Below are 21,485 nucleotides of genomic sequence, written 5' to 3'. Positions count from 1 at the left end.
GTCTGGGAACTTGGAGGAGGGTTTTAAAAGGTGACGTAATGGAGATACAGGGGGAAAGGGTAGAAGAAGGCAACTTGGTGACTTGGGGATGGAGAGAAGGGGCAGCAAACACCAGAACACAGGTCACGATTCCCTGGTGTGCTTTGGAGGCCATAGCAGATGCCACACCTGGGTGGAGACTCCTCCTGATTCCTGACTCTGTGCCCTCCTCTGCCACTCGCCACCTCCCCTAACTTCTGTCTGATCTGATCTTCATGGTCCAAGGTATGGATCTCCCCTACCTGCTCCAAGCCTCCGGGAGCAAAAACCTGACACTTAGCCACATCAAGAAAATTTAGAGTTGTCATGGTCTAGAGAGGGTGTTGGGAAAATGTTTTCTATAAAGGGGCTATAATAAATACCTTAGGCTTTGTGGACCATAACGGTGCCTGTGGCAACTTGCTAATGGCCAGTTAGTGTGAAAACAGCCATAGACAGTACTTAATATGAATGGGCATGGCTGTATTCCAATAAAACTTTACTGATGGACACTGAAGTTTGAATGTCACATAAGCTTTGTGTGCCATGAAATACTATTATTCTATTGATTGTTTTCAACCATTAAAAACTGTAAAAGCAATTCTTAGCTTGTAAACCATTGAAAAACAGGCTGTAGAAGGTAGCTGACTTTTCATTTAGAGCAGGGGTTCTTAACCTGGGCCAGTGGACTTCTGAGTTGAAAGAACTTAGTCTGTGAAGTTGGGGCAAATTAAAGTTTTATTTTTACTAAAATTCACCATTTTTTCAATTATAAATATAATCAACAAATAAAATTAGTTTTAACTGTGCTTGTCACTGAGTCAAGAATAGAAAACACAGAAGATGTTCTTGTTATATTACAGTGGCTGCAAATATCTCAACATATCATTTACATTCAATATTACTTAGAAATTATAGAATTATTAGGCCAACCCTTAATTCTCATAATTTAATTTTATCACTGTATTTTCAATACTTCTACGTCACGTTTAAAGATATTTTGCAAACTGCATTTCAATATAATTGGTTTATTTTATGATATATATATTTATTTTGTTCATTTAAAGCCCCTTCTGAGAAGGGACTCCATGTGCCTTAGCAGTTGCTGGTGGTGTCCATGTAACAAAAAGGGTTAAGAAGCCCTGGTATGAAGAGACTGTCAATATTCTAGAATCTGATCCTTCCAGGTTTAATCTAGCTAAAGGTAAAAGGCTGCAGACTGCTGGATCAAAACCCTGGTGGAAATTTCCAATAAAACTACTAGTAACAGTTGCTTCCAAAGTCAGGCTAGGAAGATGCTCATGCTATAGCTTTGAATGTACTTGAGGTCCTATTCACATAAGAAGAGGACTTTTTTCCTTTCGGAAGAGTTCCACAAAATTATAGAGAAATCCTACAGCTACAGATTTCCTGGCAGAATGTGCTTATAAGGTTCAGGGTTAGGACCCATTTCAATCAGTGGTAATAAGGGGTCCTGGACTGCACACTGTTCAAAAGACAATAGAAATCAGGAGTTCCCATGGTGGCTCAGCAGGCTAAGAATCTGACTAGTACCCATGAGGATGCAGGTTCGATCTCTGGCCTTGCTCAGTGGGTTAAGGATCCAGCGTTCTGTGAGCTATGGTGTAGGTCACAGATTTGGCTCAGATCTGGCATTGCTATGGCTGTGGTACAGGCCTGCAGTTGCAGCTCCGATTTGACCCTTAGCTCAGGAACTTCCATATGCTGCAGGAAAAAAAAAAGACAGTAGAAACCTCTGGGGGAAAGCATCAGTGCTTCTGGCCTATAGGTGTGAGTTGTTTGAGGAGATGCAGATTAAATGCTTTATATATTGGCTTTCTGAGCAAGGTATCATTTGTAGTATTTGAACTTGAAGTTCTGGTAATCAAAAAAAATTAAAAAAAATAAAATTAAAATATTGATCTTGTCTAAGCCTATCCCTAAATCTTGCCTCTGTGAGGATTCAGATTTGCTCCAAGGCTTCCGCGGGTTTGGTGAGATGGAGATACTGCTAACTGTGACAAGCGTAGTCTTCAGAAGGGTGTTGGGGGGAGGTCTGGGTGGCGTGGTGGAGGGCCAGTGGGAGGAGCGATGGAGACAGTGAGTATGGATAACTTTTCACTGAATTTTGCTCCAAAGGAGAGTAAAATAAGGGACAGCAGCTAATGGGCCAAGTGGTGTCAAGGGAGAGCTCTGGACTTAAGAGATATTTTGTTTTATTTGCTAATAGGAATGAGTCTTCAATAGAAAGGAAAATAAAAAAAAAAAAACCAAAAACCAGATGATAGGGAGAGAAAGGGAATATAAATACAAGGTCAATGTCCCTGGATAGTTGAGGCACTGAGGCATGTGCTGCAATGGGCAGAGGAGAGGTTGCTTTGAGATGGGAGGGTGGTCCTGGCTGTCCTAACACGGAGGAAGCTGAAAAAACGGGGGCAGGGCAAGGGGTCAGATGAACGCATGTGAGAAGGGAGTAGTATATCATTTTCTTCATGCAAATGAAGGGAGCAGTAAATTATTTTCTTCCTGGAACCCAGGGTAAAATCATAGAGAAAATTTCTGGCATCGGTAATATCTTGCAAGATCAGAAAAAAGGTTATAAAGCTAAAAACGGAACATATTAATGCTATTGAACAGTAACACAGAAAAATTATTATGGTAATGTATTTAATGCTAATGTATTAGGGTAAAAAAATCAAACTCTGGCTTTGAAGCCTTGGTTTGCATTTTTCTTAAGAAAACCACCAAAAGAAAATGAAACAAATATTCACCAAGATGTTTTATGTTACTTCACTTGACCACCAGAGGGAAGAATAACTCCTTGTTTTACTTCACTTGCATCTGTAGTCTGGGTACACTGGAAAGCAAGTTTAGTTTTGGACAGTTTTTATTTTTCCTTCCCAGGAACAGAACGTAAGTATGAGCATCATGAGTATGCCCTACACTCCAGCGAATATAGCAGGTTCTCTCATGGACTGTCTCCTGTGCTCAGGTTAACACTGCATACTTATCCCCACTTTTCAGATGGGAAGACTGAGGACCAGGGAAGGTTAAGTCATTTCTCTAAGCTCGCACAGGTAGAAATGCAAATTTACTGTCAGAACAGGATGGGTGCTGTGGCCAATATCCAGGAGAAGAAGGTAAACGCCCATCGTAGGCTGAACCCCCCTCTCCTTACCGATGCCTCCTTGGTGTTGGTTTCCTCTGATGCTGACTTTGCGACCTTCTGGATGATGGGCGCGATGTTGGTGGGGCCATAGAGCTGGAGTTTGGGAAGGCAACTCTGGTAGGCTTCCACAACTCCTTGAATCCCTGGGGTGAAATGGCCAAAGATCAATTCCTCAGTAGTCCCCTACACACACACACACACACACACACACACACACACACACACACACACACACACACACACATTAAATTCCCCCAATAGTCCTTATCAACAGTATATTTAAGTTCTTAAGATAAAAAAGAAAACACTGTATCACTGAGCTGGTATTGCTGCCTCTATTCCCACTGAAGTCATTCTCCTTATTTACCTATTTTTTGAAATTGGCTTAGGAGGGATTTATTAATGAATGATTATGTTTGCTACAGAATATAAACAAGATTTTTATGACAAAGGGAATATTCTAGAACCACTTTTTTAAAAATGTCAGTTGTGAACCTATGTATTCCCAAATCTTTTTCTTCACTTTCAAAAACAAGCAATTCATATTGGGAATACTTTGCAACCCTACAGCTTGAAACTCAGAGAGGAAACATTTTGATCTGAAATCACTGTCCTTCAAGGTTCAAGTCAAAGTCACCGTTTCCATAAACATCTCCATAATGTCTCACACCTTATACGTTAGATTTCATTAGATCCTCCTACCTAATGAAAGAGCTGTTATACCCACTTTACACATGAAGCTTAGAGAGGTTTGTTGCAGATTTACGATTCACACCCAAGTATATCTGGCTCTAAGGGCCATGCTCACAGCTCTAAGACACCTCTAGTTTTCACAGCATCTTTTGTTGTTGTTGTTGTTGTTTGGGTTTTTTTTTTCTTTTCTTTTTAGGGCTGCACCCTCAGCATATGTAGGTTCCCAGGCTAGTGGTCAAATCAGAGCTATAGCTACCAGCCTATGCCACAGCCACAGCAACGCCAGATCAGAGCTGTGTCTGCAACCTACACCACAGCTCATGGCAATGACGGATCCTTAACTCCCTGAATAAGGCCAGGGATTGAACCTGCTTCCTCATGGATGCTAGTCAGATTTGTTTCCACTGAGCCACAACAGGAACTCCTCATAGCATCTTGTTGATTCTAATATACCCATCTTGGGCCACCTATGTGAGTGATGTGTACACACAACCATCTTCCCAAGTTTTAAAGTCCTCATGTGCAGGAATTGCGGCTTTATTCCTCATGAGTGCCAGGCATGTGGGCCACTTGGTAGCTGCTCCCCAAACATGCGATGAATGAGCAAAATGACTGTCATTGCTGTCTGTAGGACAGATGCGTGATGTCCATCACCATGGTCACCCCTCATTTAAAGGGGGGCTTCCATCCAGGAGATCACAAGGGGTGGGACTCTTCTGGAAGAGACAGTCCTGCCAGCAAAGCCTTGACTGCACATGGAATGTTCTGCTCATGATCCCACAGTGACAGTTCCATTACTAAAGACTTTTGTCCAGTGGCTCTTCTTCATGTCTGTGCCTGTGTTACTTCTCACCTTCCTCGGTTTCAGCACATCCTCCTCCTACATCCCTTTCTACCCTGAAACAGCACCCTGGTCCTGTTTTAAGCCAGAGAGACCCACAGAGCCGCTCCTGTGATTGTTTTCCCTCCACATCCTGCCAACTAGCTTTTGGGCATTTTGGATGAGCAAGTTCTATTCTGTTCTGCCTTGACACCCATGCATGTAACAAAATTTGTATGAAACTAACTGAAAACACTGCATTCTCTTTGTCCTGCCCCAAAGCCTGCCATCCTAAAGACAGATGCCAAATCATCTGAATTTGAAGTTAAATTATGCTGAACAGAAGCTCATTATCTCTCTCTCTCTCTCTCTCTTTTTTTTTTTTTTTTAGGGCGGCACCCGCAGCAGATGGAGGTTCCCAGGCTAGGGGGTTCCGATCGCAGCTCCAGCTGCCGGCGTATTCCACAGCCACGGCAACACCAGATCCGAGCCATGTCTGCGACCTACACCACAGCTCATGGCAATGCCAGATCTTTAACCCACTCAGTGAGGTCACGGATCGAAACTGCAACCTCATGGTTCCTAGTCAGATTTGTTTCTGCTGAGCCATGACCAGAACTCCAGAAGCTTTTTATCTTTTCTGTTTCTTCAGTTTTTGCTAAGAAAAGCAAGTTTGATTTCTCTTCCAAGAGCACCAGACAGATGAATTCTCAGATGTGAAATGGGCTAACACTGGATACATCCTTTATTTTGTTTTGGTAGGAAACTGTCCTTACAGTTGAATGGCAGGGTGGTTCCGGATGAGGGAAGCTTAAATTCTAATAAACTTGGTGTGAGGGGTGGCGAAAAGGAATAAAAGGCAGAATGGGGATGTGTTCTCAGAGGCTGTCACGAGCAGAACCGGGGATACTGATGTTGTGCTCTTGGACGGTTAGTGCAAAATCTGTGAAAGAACCTGTGAGGTGCTCTTCCCCTTCCATGGGATCTGAATTAAACCTCCTTGACAGGAAGGAGCGGGGAGACAGGGACATTCCTACCACCCCAATGTAAAAATATCTTACCATTTTCCTTCCTTCTTTCTAGGGCCACACTTGTGGCATGTGGAAGTTCCCGGGCCAGGGGTTGAATTGGAGCTGCACCTGTTGGCCTACGCTACAGCAAAATCAACACTGGTTCTGAGTCTCATCTGCAGCCTATGGTAACATCAGATCCTTAACCCATTGAGGGGCCAGGGATAGATTCCGCATCCTCACAGAGACCACACTGGGTCCTTAACCTGGTGGGCCACAACAGGAACTCTGTACCTTACCATTTTCATAGCAACAAGTGTTCTTGGCTCTACTTATTATTTAGAAATAAGGAAAAGTAATTCTAGGATACAATTTATCATCATCATTTTGTGGAGTGTGTTCGTGAATTTCTAGCTGGAAATAACAGAACATGGACCAAAGCCTTTGAGAAAGCTCTTTCTGTCACTTGTTTGAAGTTGCTGAGGCCATATCCTTGGCCAACATGCTGAAAGTGTCAAATGATTTCCTTGCTTTCTGCCTGTCCTTATTCCTTCATAGAAGGAAGTTGTGAAAGATAAATACTTGATGACAACTTGGAAAGCAGAAATGGGTATCTCATCACTGCCCATCAGGTGACCCTCCCCCATGGTTTTTTTTTTTTTTTTTTTTCCCTCCAGAGGAGTCCAGAATTGGGGTCAATATTCTTGCTCTAACCTCAAGACCTCGTCTGCATTCTGTATTTCTCAGCTCTTATGTCTCTGCTCTCTTGTTACAGCTCTTTGTTGCCTTCAGAAAGTAGCATGTTTATTCGGGTCCAGGGAGCCTACTTCTTTACTGTGGACAGTCATCACTGAACACACTGTATCAGGAGAGAAACTAAAGTGGGAAGAGTAAGAAGGGAGGGGCTGTGAGACCCTGGCTTCCTCTCATGCTGTGATTTACCTGCACATTCCGGGTTGTCTTCATTAAAGTTGATGGCGAAGTCATGAGAGACCTGAACACCAATTAAAATTTACACAAGGGAAAAAGGAGGATGACAATGTTAATGCAGTAAACAGGCATGGGGGCTCGGAGTCTACAAACAAAGGCCCATTTCACTCATTATGTGTTAAGCACCAGGAACCATTTGAAGCCTTTACACAATCAATCTGAGATAGAGGATGGATTCTAAGCTCCCTGTGGAGCTGAGGTGACAGGGAGATTTTCTAGAATCAGATAAATGCTGGCAGGAGGGGGAGAATAAGGCACAAAAAAATTCAAAAAAGATTTCAGAAAAAGTCCAAATAGCTTCCAGATAGAAGTGGCCACAGACTGGAGGCTTAGATTTGGCTGAGTTTGATTTGGACACAGTGATTAAAAAATGATAACTCAATAACCCAAGCTGTCTGCTTGACACAGCCATGGTTACAAAGGCTCCAGCTAAGCTGTTGACATTTAAGACGCATTCTAACATAATGTAAAGAACTGCTGGGCAGGAAGATTTTCACATACATACAGGTAAAAATAGATTCTGCTTTTGAAAAAGTAATATAACTTGGAATCGTCCAACTCAAATTTTTCTACCTGGGAGGACCTAGTCACAAGGTCAAATAACATGTAGTTTACTTTTTTTCCCCCTAAAACCCGATAAAATAAGAAGGATTTCCTGGTATCTAGACATTTTTACTGGGGCACTTGGAATTTTAGAGAGACTTCCATTTCAAAGGCTATTTCCCAAAGCACTAACTCTCTGAGGGCTATAAAATAGGTCACTGTGTTAAAAGACCCCTCTCTTCTCAGTAGGGGTCAGTGCTGAGGCTGTTGAGGCCTGGCCCATATTCCTTTGTCCTTGGCTCTTCTAGGCAAGTCAGCTGACTGCGAACCATCCTACATGTTTTATTTATGCTTAAGCCTCCAGAGCCTGTTTTGCCTGCCCAAGTGACAGGCTAAAAGTGTAGGGGAGTTAAGGTCCCCTGGGAGTAGCCCTTCAGCCCAGCTCTCCCATCCGTTGGGGTCTGTGTGTGCTCTGCGCCATCTCCAGGATTCAACGCTGACTGGCCATGCTTGTTAGTAAACCTTATGTTGACTTCTTCCTGTTTCCTCACTCTCTACTGAGGTTTCCTCCACCTCTCAAATAGTCTCGTTGCAAGGTCTATTCCCAGGAGAGTGCAAACTAAGACAGAGGTGCCCGTAGCTCAGTTTCAATGCAAACACTGAGATTTTTATCCTGAAGAAGTAAGTCATGGTAACTTTGTAAACTCTCTGGAGCTACTGAGACCATCAGTGCCTATCTGGGGCAGAGGGAAGATGAGGCATGGAAAAGGGATATTTAAATGGCTTTTGGGGAGCTGACTGAGGATACATGAGAGATGCCTGTTAGGACAGCAGGAAGAAGAATTTAGCTGCCAGGCAGAGTGGAGCCAGGGGATCAGGACTTTAAAACAGCAAGAAGGAGAAGTTGCCTCAGGATGTCACAGATGAGGACAGGAAGGCCTGGAGTCAGGTACACTCACACCTCTGTTGTCAGCTCCTTGGGGCCAAGCTGAGATGGGAAGGCTACCTGGGGGGATGTGGAGAGGATGCTCAAGCATCTGGGGGCAGCTGGATTGGTGGATGTCCAGGTGCATTCCAGCCCCTGGGCTCGGCAGCTCTGTGAAGGTGAGCCCTCACTTGAAGGTGTCTGCATCTCCTGAGCTCTGGCTAATTCTTTTATGGGTAATCTTTTAACTTTATTGTTGCCAGGCCTTTCAGTTTTTCCAGAGAAACCAGAAATCTGACATTTTATATGAAATTGTCTAATTCTTAAAAAAAAAAAAACAAAAAACAAACAAAACCCTATGTGTCAAATGGAATATATTTGTGGCCTGACTAACGTCTATTGCCACCAGCTGACAACTCTTGCTCTATATTATCCCCCCCTACATGTATGCTATTTCCAACAAATGCTTCAAGAATTCTCTAGCCATGGCCAGCAGGGAGGCCAGTATGGGCCACAAAGGAGGAGGACAGGTTAGGGAGCCAGGCCACTCCAACACTGCTCTTTCCAGCAGGATCAGGGAGATAGATTCCATCTTTCACTGAAGGCCCTTAGTCTGATTGTTCCAGTGTAGGAGCAAGTGCCAACATCTGCCTCAAGATATTCAGCTGAGGTCAGTTCAGTAAAAGAAAAATTGATGACTAGGCAGGATTGCTTGCACTTAACTCAGACCTCAGAGGCATTGTGAGGCTGGAGCAGGGGCCCTGCTCCTCTCCAAGGCTCTCCCACCTGGGAAGCTGAGTCCCCCAAGGAGAGTGCTTGAGGTATATACAGGGCCATCTGATATACCTCAGTCCCACTGCAGTGCAAACCTCTCTATGCATAGTCTTTGCTCTTTTTGTGTCATGACAAATTGGCATCAAGACCAAATAGGATTTTAGCATCTTCATAGAAGCCTTTCAGCTCCAGACTATCTGAGCCAGAGAAGCTTTCTTCAGGCCTGTGTCTCCCACACAAGATTGGTGCTTAGGAACTCAGGATAAGGGGGTCTGGGGACCTCACTGTCATGGCCTTTCACTGTTTCCATGATCTTATCTCCTTTCTTCAAAGGAGATAAGAACAGATGGGTTCTGAGCCACTGGAGATCAACTTTGCATTTCATCAGTCTCTGACCACATCTAGAAGCAGCTAAATGATGCAGCTCTTCATTTAGAAATGACTCTGAAAAGAACCATCAAGAATACCAGGAGGCTGGGTGTCATTAAAAGATAGACTCCAAGTATAAAAATCTTTCATAATTTCGCTGTTCTAAGATAACTGCTATTAAAAAGTCAAAAATAATGTAATACCTTTGATGACAAAAGTGGTCAACGGTATGTACTTCCAATTATGAGACAAATAAGTACTGGGATAAAATGGAGAACATGATAAATATAATGAACACTTTTTTTTTTTCCTTTTTGTCTTTTTAGCTATTTCTTGGGCCGCTCCCGTGGCATATGGAGGTTCCCAGGCTAGGGGTCGAATCGGAGCTGTAGCCACCAGCCTACGCCAGAGCCACAGCAACACAGGATCCGAGCTGTGTGTGCAACCTACACCACAGCTCACGGCAATGCCAGATCCTTAACCCACTGAGCAAGGGCAGGGATCGAACCTGCAACCTCATGGTTCCTAGTCGGATTCGTTAACCACTGCGCCACGACGGGAACTCCAATAATGAGCACTTTTGTATGTTGTATATGAAAGATCTTAAGAAAGTCCCAAGAGTTCTCATCACAAGGAGACAACATATTTTTCCTTTTCTTTTATTTTGTATCTTTGTGAGATGATAAATGTTCACTAAACTTATTGTGGTAATCATTTTATGATGTATGTATGTCAAATCATGTTTACACCTTAAATTTATACAGTGCTGTATATGAATCATACATCAATAAAACTGGAAAAAAATGTAAAAAGAAAACAAAACAAAACAAAAAGACAGGTTCCAAGGAGTTACTCTCATTGGTTCTGAAGACTACTTCTGACTTTTTGGGATTCATGTAGTTATATCAAGGGCTGAAATAGTGAGACTCCTGGGAAGAAAACCTAAGTCATCCCATATTTATAACAAAACACTTACCGTGTACTCTGGGGGTATCCTGGCACCAAACCCAAAGGCTGGGAACATTTTGTCACTGAAATTAAAAAAAAAAAGAAGTTGCTTCATTTGTTCATCTAATGAGGAGGAAAACATGAACCTACATTACCTCGCTGGAACAGCACTGCACCAAATGCTGACTCATGTTTCTTGATTATCTGTGTAATAGGGGACAGTGATAGCATGGGCAACTAAAATCAAGAAATAATCTTCAAAAGTCCTCACAGTCTTTTGTCTGCAACTTCTTCCCTTACCTTTTTTCCAGAATTGATACCAAGGAATAAAAGGGCCCCAGGATTTCCCCCACGTCCCCTTTTCTGTCTCCTTTGAAAAGTGATCATGAATTAACTCCTATGGTTGACTGTGTTAGGAGCTTTCATATATATTATCTTTTAAAATCTTTACGGGGAGAGATTATTATTCCACTTCACAGGTGGGGAAGTGCCTAGGGCAGTAGAGTGACAGGCCTGAAACCAAAGGGGAGATTAAACACTAATGGGAAGTTTTAGAGGCTAGTTGACAGAATTTGGTTCCATCTCCAGGACCCGCTGTGCCTACGCTTCACTCACAGAAGCAGCAACATATTGTGTGTGTGTCTTGTCTTATCTCTTGAATTCAAAGGGACACTGTTTTTTGTATTATTATTCTTATATCTCCACCGCCTCCCTGCCCCAGCTGCCTCTTGCCCCTATCTTCAGCATAATACTTGCCATAGTGTGTGTGGTTAATAAATATTTAATGAGTAGATAATCCATGAATTGAATCGTTACAATTTGGCTACGTAAAGAAGGGAAAATTCTTATGAAAATTCATGAGAGTCATAAATCTGTTTTTGGCTTGGTCTCTCTCTCTCTCTCTCTTTTTGCCACCATGTCAGGTATGAAGTTCCTGGTCCAGTCTGAGCCACAGATCCAGCCTATGCCACAGCTGCAACAACTCTGGATCCTTAACCCACTGTTTTGGGCCGGGGATCGAACCTGAATCCCTGGGCTCCAGAAGCGCCACTGATCCTGTTGCACCACAGTGGGAACTCCAGCTTGGTTTCTCTTAAGCATACTGAAATTTCTCTCTCAATTTATTCATTCATGAACACTGCATCTTAAGTCTAACTTTACTGCTTTCCTTTTCTATAGGTGAGAGGGGCGTAGGAGAAGAATTAACATTGGTTGGCTTGGCTGTGTACATACATAGAAAATTTTCACACGTTCAAAGGTCCACCTACTTGTTATTCCCATTTTACTGATGAATAAACAGTCTTAAAAAGGCTAAGAAACTGCCTTAAGGAACTTACCATGGAGTACTGTGTGATTCCAAAGCCCACACCTTTTCTTGTTATACTTATACTCCATAATAACTTAACAGTTATGCACATACAGCATTCAATGTGATTTCCTCTTCCACTTCCTGTAACTGGGCCCCCTGGCCAGACAACAAGTAAGACTCTCCTTGAGCAAGTTTTGTGCTGTCAGAGGATTGTTGTGACGGGACTCTGGGATATTGCTTTTGGCAGAGGGCATGTCCTTCTTAGGCCAACTACGTTTTCTTTCTCTCCCATTAAAAATACAACTGAGATTTCTTGGAACAATTCCTCCATTTCTCAGTTTTTTGCAGAGTCAGACAAAGAGAAAAGGAAATTCAGAGGAGGGCTTGTTCTTCCAGAATGTCTCTGGAAGCAAAAGGGAAGGGGAGCTCGCAAGCTGAGAAGTCAAAGGATCAAAGCCAGAGTGTCACCTATCACCATCTAATGGATTTATTATTTATTTATTTGCTTGCTTGCTTGCTTGCTTTTTAGGTCCACACCTGGGTTATATGGAAGCTCCCAGGCTAGAGGCAGAATTGGAGATACAGTTGCTGGCCTATGCCACAGCCACAACAATACCAGATCCGAGCCACATTGGCGACCTACACCACAGCTCACAGCAATGCCAGATCCTTAACCCAATGAGTGAAGCCAGGAATTGAACCCATATCCTCATGGATGCTAGTCGGGTTCCTAACCTGGTGAGTCACAATGGGAACTCCATCCACAACTGATTTAGAGGTCATCAGTAGACAGTGATGGCTTTGAGAGAACTACACCAAAATACAGCCAATTTGACCAAATTGGGGTGGGAGTTGGGACATACATAGAAACCAGAATTCTTTGAAATCAGAGACCAAATTCACCAGAAAATCACCAGCTCCCCCCTTTCTTCTTTTTGTATATTTGGGCTTTGTGGTGCATTGCATCTAGCAGGTATTAGAAAAGGTATTAATGCTGATATTAAAAGCTTATAAAGGATTAGCCACAGCACTGAGAAAAAATACTCCTGCTCCTTGTAAATACTTCAATACTTTGCCTCAGCAATTCCTTCTTAGCCAAGACAAGGGTGAGAATATGTGGGAAGGAATCAGCGAGGAAGATTTTAGAAGTACTTTCTAGTTAAGTCTGAAAAGAAGCTATAGTTATAGTTATAGTTGGAGGATGGGTCCTGCTTCTTCCAACTCAGATGGTTCAGAAGTCAAAAACAAGAAAGCTAGAGGGCTCCACACTTTATTTTCTTTTTTGATGAGTTCAGGAGGGGTAATATCTAATATTCCATCATTTCTCATCACCAAGCCAGTGTACCAGCCATAATGATATTCCTTTTATTCCTTTAAGCCACCCTTGGGGATTGAAGTTTGCTGAGCATGAGGCCCTGTTATATAATTGAGTTTCAAGAGTAGGGAGGTAGGGAAAATGCCTCACCTAAAAGGGGAATAATTAATGAGTCCGGAGGGCATCAATTCTCTGAAAATAACCACCACAAAGACTCTAATAAACATACTAAAGAAAACATTTTAAGCCTAAGCACAACAAATTTAAGCATTCATTTTCCCGATTAAAAATAAAACTAGGCAGAGAGGAGTCTTATTAAGCCAGAGGCAAGAGAAGGCAGGTTGAGCTCTCAAGCAAGCACTGGCATGCCAACACAGCAGAAAACTAAGACTGGACCCACCAGCACTGAGTAAAGGGGCCATTTAGCAATTACTGGGAACATGACTGCTGGAACCTTCCAACCAGGAAAATTCAGGGCAGATCCCCACATTGCTGAGGGTATTATTTCTAATTATTGGAATAAAATGGAATATAACATATGATCAAAGAGCTCAAGATCTTTAGTGGCAAAGAGCATGCTATCTTGAACTTCTTAGGGAAAGATCTTGGTCAAATGATCTGCCAATGGAAGATTCATCTTTACTCTCCCTGGAAAGGGAGACTGAGCTAAATAAAGCAAGAGATTAATAAAAGACAAATCACCACATCCATAAGGAAATGGAGATAAACTCAGAGCAAAAAAGCACGTCAGAACAACTAGACATTTTACAAAGGCTGTTCTTGGGAGTTCCCATTGTGGCAGAGTGGAAATGAATCCGACTAGGAACCATAAGGTCGCGGGTTCCCTGGCCTTGCTCAGTGGGTTAAGGATATGGCATTGCTGTGAGCTGTGGTATAGGTCACAGATGCGGCTGTGGTGTAGGACGGCAGCTGTAGATCTGATTGGATCCCTAGCCTGGGAACCTCCATATGCTGCAAGTGCGGCCCTAAATAGCAAAACAAAAACCAAAACAAAGGCTGTTCTCTAAAACAGTGGTCACAAATCTCAGGCACATGGAAGTGCAAGCCCTTCTGGGGATATAAGAACATGGCTTCTTTGTTTTTAAAAGAAATTACTATCCAGTTCCTCTACCTCCCCACATATTCTTTTCTGAAAGTGATCTTCTTGGAGCACCTGTGATGGAAATACTTGTTCCCCATTCACAACTTCCCTATCACAATTAACCCTCTCCTCACCCACTCAGAACCTCAACACTGTGGCATATTGCTCTCAAGTGTAAAAGCTCCACTACAGAAAATAAAGGGATACTTCCCAAAGTGAATAACTCACTAGCAAACAAATCCTTCTGCAGGTTAGGTAGTTGCCAATTTTTCCTTAGAAAAATTGTAGGAGGTGTTAATGTCAGGTGGTAGATCATTAGAAACACCTTTTGATGATAGACCACTATGTCATTTTTTATATAAAACCTGGAATTGAAAGAATTGCATAATACTGCTAGCCAAGCTCTTTCCATTACTATGGACTTATTTATAAAAGCAAGTTTTCTTAGTATTTACACTGATAAAAACAAAAACTTGGAATTCTTTGGCAGCTCAGTGGGTTAAGGAGTCAGCGTGATCACTGCTGAGGCTTGGGTTGCTGCTATGGCACAGGTTTGATCCCTGGCCCAGGAACTTCCACATGGCATGGGCTTATTAAAAAAAAAAAAAAAAACACAAAACCCAAAAAACAAACCACAACCCCCCCCAAAACTGGATTAGAATTGATGCTAGAACATGGATGGAACTAGAGACTCTCATACTAAGTAAAATAAGTCAGAAAGAGAAAGACAAATACCATATGATATCACCTATATTTGGAATCTAACTCATGGCACAATGAACTTTTCCACAGAAAAGAAACTCATGGGCTTTGAGAACAGAACAGACTTGTGGTTGCCAAGGGGGAGGGGAAGGAAGTGGGATGGACTGGTGGTTTGGGGTTAGTAGATGCAAACTATTGCATTTGGAATGGATAAACAATGAGGTCATGCTGTATAGCACTGGAAACTACATCTAATCACTTGTGATGGAACATGATGGAGGCTAGTGTGAGAAAAAGAATATATGTATGACTGGGTCAGTTTGCTGTATAGTAGAAATTGAAAGAACATGCAAATAAACTCTAATGGAAAAAAAATCATAAAATAAAAAAAAAGTAAAAGAAAAAAAGAATTGATGCTGGACTCTCCCATCCTGGCCATGGGTAGAAGTCATCTATGGATATGTAAACTGATTAGGAAAAAAAACCAATATCTGTTTCACTAAGATTTTTTTCGTTTTTATTTTTTATAGGTAATAGTCAGGTATTGAAATTTCCCATCTATTTATAATCAATTAGACACGATAATTATTGCAATAAAAACTAAAGAAGATATTTTTAAGTTCTTTTTGAGTTTTTCATTATAGTAAATTTTAGAAATTGGAAATTTTAAAATGTATATTCATTTTTTAATTAAAGAAATATATGATACAGTGATCAATAAAGGAATTTCAAATCAAATTTTAAAAGACACATTGGGATGGGAGTTCCCATTGTGGCTCAGCGGAAACGTATCTGACTAATATCTATCCATGAGAACACAGATTTGATCCCTGGCCTCGCTCAGTGGGTTAAGGATCCAGTGTTGCTGTGAGCTATGGTGTAGGTCGCAGACATGGCTTGGATCTCACGTAGCTGTGGCTGTGGCATAGGCCGGTGGCTACAGCTCCGATTCGACCCCTAGCCTATGGGAACCTCCATACGCTCAGGTGCAGCCTAAAAAGAAAAAAGAAAAGATGTATTAGAATGAAATTTTGTGGGGAAGGGCATGGAAATATGAGTTCATGAAAAAGAAGAAACAATTAAAATTCTTAACTTTAAATGATGAGCTTGTTCATGCATTTTTCAAATGGATTATGGTGGATATCAAACAGCTAAGGCATTTAAAGTCTAGTGGATGCACTCATGAGAGTTATACAAGAGTTTTCTTTTTAAATGTCCATATTTACACTACACTAGGATTTCCATTCTTTGTCACTATTTAAACCCATGATGGAAAACATCCAATTCCAACATAAAAATGTCTGAGGGTTATAAGTTGTCATAATATTCTTTTTAGGGATATATGAACCAAAAAATTTTTAAAGGTCATTGACTTTTAGATAACTTTTAGATCTGAAACGATAGATCTTCTCCCTTTTGTAATCAGTTTATGTTTTAAAAACAAGTGAAGAGTATTAAAGTTAATAGCCTCTATCACTTACCCAGTATGTACAACTATCTAGTCTTTACAACTGGTCTGCCGAGAAGCTGGATGAATCTTCCCTTTGGAATCAAGGGAACCAAAGCCCAGGGAGTATAAACCTCAGGAGGATAAAGGGAGTGAGCTGGGGTCTGAACCAGGTCTGCATGTCACTAGGACTCTGTTGACTCTGCCCTTTATAGGTGTAATAATTCACAATAATATTCTATCAACAAAGAACAGATTTAGCAGAATTCACCACCATCAGGAAGCCCCCCTTGATCACCCACTTCTCTTCCCACAAAAGGTAGAGTTAATTCTTCTCTCCTTATAGTCCCCATCCTTACACAGCCATGTGGGGCTGGGATTTACTTACGTGCCCTTCTCTGCCATAAGACTGTGACCAATTTGTGGGGAAAGTGTGCTTATTTATTTCTGTGTCTTAACTGCCTGGTGTGAGGGCCTGGCATGCATTAGGCCTTCAGCTTTTCCATCTTCCCCATCTCCCTCAGTTTAACTCTGGGTCTCAACCGTGGATGCCCACTGGAATTAAACACCCCAGCCCCTTGGATGTACACAAGACATTAAATCAAAGCATCTGGGGTGGGGCACAGGAACCAGCTTGTTTAAGGCTTCCTGGGTCGTCCACTGGAGCCAAGGCTGGGCAATGCTGACTATTTCTGGCAGAATTGGAAAGGCAGCACGGTGATGTGGGCCTACCCTTTAACCTCTCCCCAGTCTTCTATGTTCAAAGATGTCTGTCAGGAGTTCCCTTTGTGGCTCAGCAGTTAACGAATCTGACTAGGATCCACGAGGATGTGGGTTCGATCCCTGGCCTCACTCAGTGGGTTAAGGATCCAGTGTTGTTGGGAGCTGTGGTGTAGTTTGCAGACATGGCTTGGATCCCACATTGCTGTGGCTGTGGTGTAGGCCGGCAGCTGCAGCTCTGACTGGACCCCTAGCTTGGGAACCTCAGTACGTTGTAGGTGTGGCCCTAAAAATCAAAAAAGAAAGAAAATGTCTGTTAGGGCTGAGGTTTCTGTTCTAACCTTGCCTCCTAGCAGTACCTGGCACACCACAGAGGAGCTCCCTGCCTCAGCTGGTAGAATCTGGGATGGCCTGTCTTCTTCTGGGATGGCCAAATCTACCCAAGAGCAGTCTGGACTTCCACGCAACGGACCGTATCTACATTCACTTGGTAGCAGCCAGACCAGCCTTTCTATGAAAGGATGTGGCAGGTGGTTAGAGACTCAGGTATCTGCTGAGCCCCAGGAAAGGGCTGCCACCTTGGCTTTGAGCAACCTGAGGGGACCAGGCTATTCGTAGGAGCTGGAGAAGGGCTAGAGCCATTGAGATGAGCTCATGCATGAGTGTGTGCTCTTGGGAGCTGGAGGAGAGAGATGATAGGGGTCTATCATTTGGGGGTGCAGAAAGAGCCGGCTGGTGGGGTTGCTCTCTGGGCTCAGGACAAGCTGTTTAGGGGGAGACCCACCAATCAAGGCTAGCCTGAGAACTCAGTTCTTCACACAGCTCTCAAGCTGCTCAGCTTCACGGATCAGCTTGTCATGACCTTTGAGCAGTGACTGTACAAGGCAGGACGAAAACCCTTGGCTGTCAGAGCTGGAAGGAATTTCCAAGGCTCATGGGGATTAAAAACCTCCATGTCGCTGCAGGGACGGGAACGGTGCCTTCTGTCAGTTATTCAAGTGTTTCTTTTTCAGCATCAACCTCACTGACTTTGATGCAAGAATAAATTAATTCCAAAGCCTGACTTGAAATGTCCTGACTGCCTGTCTATTGTCTTTCTACCCACACAGAGGAGAAGCTGTGGAAACTTGTCAGTTTTCAAGACATGATTAGTGTGCCCATTTCAATGCTGAGCTGCCTTCTTTGTAAAAAAAAAAAAAAAAAAAAAAAAGCCCTGCTGAGCTGAAGAAACCTGATTTTCTTAGCCAGTTGGGGCTGGTAACTTTGATACTATTCTTTCAAAATTTTTTAAAGAATCATTTGCAAGGATTCTTCACGTAACCCCTGAAGTGTCATCTCTTACCTTTATATGGAATCTGTATTTTTGATGGAATACAAAATGCTCCCCAGGCTTTGTCTGGCTCAAATTACAAAGGGACAACAGTTCTAAAAGATGAACAGGTTCCTCCCACTATCGTTGCTGCATCTTGCAAGCCAGATAATCAGGGAATAGTTCTGTTGCTTGCTCAGACCATCCAGGAAAACTGCTGCAGAGCCGCAGAAAGGGCTCCAAGCATCCGCATCTTAATTCCCGGCCAAGCCATCAATCTTCTCTTTGGAATTCATTATTGAGCTGTCCTCTGCCCTGCTTAGTCAGAGTCAACTTTATAATTAAGCATCTGCTGTGTTGTATTCAGTACTTCTACTTATTTTATTTTATGAGCATTGCAAGACTTAAAAGTTATTAAGAAACCTGAAGATGTTCCTTTTCCTCCTTCTTCTCTTATATGGATACATTATGACACTAGGTCATGTGTGCATATGTGTGTGTGTGTATGTGTATGCGTGCATGGGTGCGTGTGATAGAGAAAAGGGAGATAATTACTGTGCTGGTGTCTTGGGGACATTTGGAGGGGTTGCTGACAGTGGGGATGCAAATCTGTCAATCTTTTGCCTCCTTGGTAGAAATCTTGTGATGTGAGCCTCTCTAACAATCCTCCCCGAAATGGGCCCTGAAAAAATCAGAGCTGGGATTCAAGTTGTCTTCACAGACAATATTGCAGAGTTAAGTACAAACATCACTTCAGCAAGGTTATTTAAAATGCCACTGTTGCCCTTCATTCTAATTGTCTAAGAGGGAAGTGTCAGCATGGGCCTAGTGTTTAGAGCTGTCTAATTTGACTGGACCTGTTCACTCATCCCAAGCTGGCTTCACACCTGAGTTACTAGTGATGACTAAGCTGAATCCAGAGATGTGCCTGCAGGTAGGACACTGAAGGAAACTTTCCTATGGCTTACCCTGTTCATTTCTCTGCACCTTCTAGGTTGTGTCACTCCCTATGGTGCCTAGGTATCAGGTTTTCATCAATTATGAAATTAGAAAGAATAAAAATCAGGCTATCCCATGAAATCACTCTGAAACTAGAAGACAGAGTCCCTTTTTTTCCCTGGTTTACCAGGTCAATTAGCTGTAGCTCATTACTAACTAGTTCTCTTTTACCATCATGACCATCAGGTAGTCAACTGAGATTTACCTATATTTATATTTACACAGGTTCTACCTCAAAGGGTGTCCTTGATCAAAGATGTGAAAACCTTCACCTTGGTGTGGAAATACTGGAAAGGCAGAATACATTCAGCTGAATGCAATTTATGTAAATCATTTCTTACAGGGAATTCTCTTGGTGAGAAAGGTCAATATTTACCATCAAGCAAAATTACTATTCAGATCTCAAACTGTATTTTCCATATACTCCCACAAGCACACACTGGTGTGGGCACACATACATGTGCAAACAGGCAGACACACACCATCTGCTAAAGCTACCAATAGCTTTTGAGGTCAGCGAAAACCCCATAGTTACAAACTTATGCTGTGGGATGAGGTGGATCTGGGGTTAAATCCTGCCTCTGGCTGTGGGACAGGTCACAAATCACATCATTTCCCTGCATAGTTTCCTCTTCTGTTAACACCCAGGACAGAAGGGTGAATGTGAGGATCAGAGAGAATAGTGCCCAATAAGCCAGTGCTTTGCAGACTCCAAAGTGCACACAGATCATCTGGGAATCTCACTATAATGCAAATTCTGATTCAGATTCTCAAGTGGAGCTTGACGGTCTAAGTTCCTAGGTGACACCGTGTTGCTGGCCCATGGACCAAACTTTGTGTAGCAAGGCACATACTGACACTTTGCGAAAGGGAAACCAACATTGCTATCCAGGTGTCCTCCCAGCCAAGTGAGAGAAGAAAGCTGAGAAAGGATTTTTTTGGTGCCCAATGTGAACTTGGCATGAACTCAGTTGCTCTAGGTGTGGAGAGGATGACATGTTTGGGGCAAGATTTTATTCTCTCTCCTCATGAGCCTCAGCATCACTTAATTTCCATTCTTCTGCCCAGGGTCAGCCAGGGAATGTGGGAACCCACAGGGATGGGAAGGCTCCTACCTGTCATAGTCTTGGCAAATCTCCCCCACGGCCACCAAGGCCTTCAGGTACTCGTTGGGCTGATAGGGGTGGATGTAGTGCAGGGAACAGCTGTTCCTGGGGTCCCCATTTGAAGCGGTGAAATCTATAGCTACCTGGAAGAGAAGAGAGGAAAATGGGTCTTGTAGGAATAGCTATCAGCCATGAGAAGACACAGCCTGAGAAGGGAAAAGCTGCTTCTTACACATCCCACTGATAAGCAGAGTGAGAGAAGAAATTCGTTAGCTTTAAAAACCAGTTATTAATTTGATTGAGGACATTTCTGTAGTTTTCAGTCTCCCCCTCCCGTTGTCCTCTCTTCTCCCTATCTGAAATGGAACTTGCAATCGACGTCCAGGACAGAAAGCCCAGCTCCTGGTCTACAACATCACCAGGCAGCAAGGGCAAGGATGGAATATTGCAATTCACTAAGAAGAGTCTTCTGTGCTTTCTGGGCAGAAGATTCCATCTCTGAGGCCTAGGTAAACTCTCTCAAAACTAAATTGTGTGTTAAGGATGTATTCTGTATAACAAAGCCATTGTTGTTTTCATGAGCGGCCAGTTACCGAGAGATGTGTTAAAGTTGGTATAGTAAAAAAATCTGTCAGAGGCGGCTCTGAGCAAAGCTTTTGGTTCCCATTCAACTAGGAACTCCTGCCTATGACAGAGAAGATGCTTGAGTGCTACAGCAATGTCTGTGCCAAGTAGAGAAGGGAAACCTCTGTCCTGCCACCTAGTAGTCATTTTCCTCGAACTTCTTAAGTTTTCTCTGATCCCCCAATATCATCATCATCTAAAGAAAATTTGACTCACTCCGTACGTCTTAACAACAACCACAACAACAAAATGCTTAAGCCGGCAGGGTGCTAAAATGGGAAGGTGCATTTCTTCTGATTTCTAACCTCACTGCCATGTTATTTGCACACTATTTAGCAAGATTCCATTATAACAAATAACTGGAGTTTCCCATTGGATTTAAAGTGGGATGTTCATTCTGGAAGGACAGAGGAAAGATGCTAAGTGTTCTGTTTCTGCTTCTGCAGGGCCAGCCTCTAAGAGCAACAATTACTAAAAAAAAAAAAAAAAAAAAAAAAAAAGCCACCAAGTCTTATATTGTAAGAGCAACAATTACTAAAAAAAAGCCACCATGTCTTATACTGTAATTAGAGTAACTACAAGAGAAAAAGCAA

At 42.6% G+C, this 21,485-nt stretch overlaps 1 protein-coding gene across 5 annotated transcripts in view; it reads right to left on the bottom strand.

Moving 5' to 3' along the window:
• CPNE4 (copine 4) overlaps positions 1–21,485 on the bottom strand; it is a 595,221-nt gene that overhangs the window by 7,640 nt on the left and 566,096 nt on the right. For 4 of the 5 annotated variants that reach the window (XM_021071322.2, XM_021071320.2, XM_084989036.1 and 1 more), the window contains exons 11-14: positions 20,278–20,411; positions 10,288–10,342; positions 6,653–6,704; positions 3,197–3,330 (exon numbers count right to left, since the gene is read on the bottom strand). In XM_021071322.2, coding sequence (XP_020926981.1) covers positions 3,197–3,330; positions 6,653–6,704; positions 10,288–10,342; positions 20,278–20,411 — 375 coding nt within the window. Of the gene's footprint in view, positions 1–1,854; positions 3,331–6,652; positions 6,705–10,287; positions 10,343–20,277; positions 20,412–21,485 lie in introns of all 5 variants that reach the window. The other variant, XR_014823542.1, reaches the window with a different exon arrangement.

This window comes from Sus scrofa, chromosome 13, assembly GCF_054392235.1.
Source record: "Sus scrofa isolate SSC_HxYL_T2T_F1_AM1 chromosome 13, Sscrofa_HxYL_maternal_Yorkshire_Landrace_v2.0, whole genome shotgun sequence".
Classification (NCBI taxonomy): domain Eukaryota; kingdom Metazoa; phylum Chordata; class Mammalia; order Artiodactyla; family Suidae; genus Sus; species Sus scrofa.
Note: the sequence above shows the minus strand (reverse complement) of the source record. Positions and strands in the feature narration are given on the sequence as shown.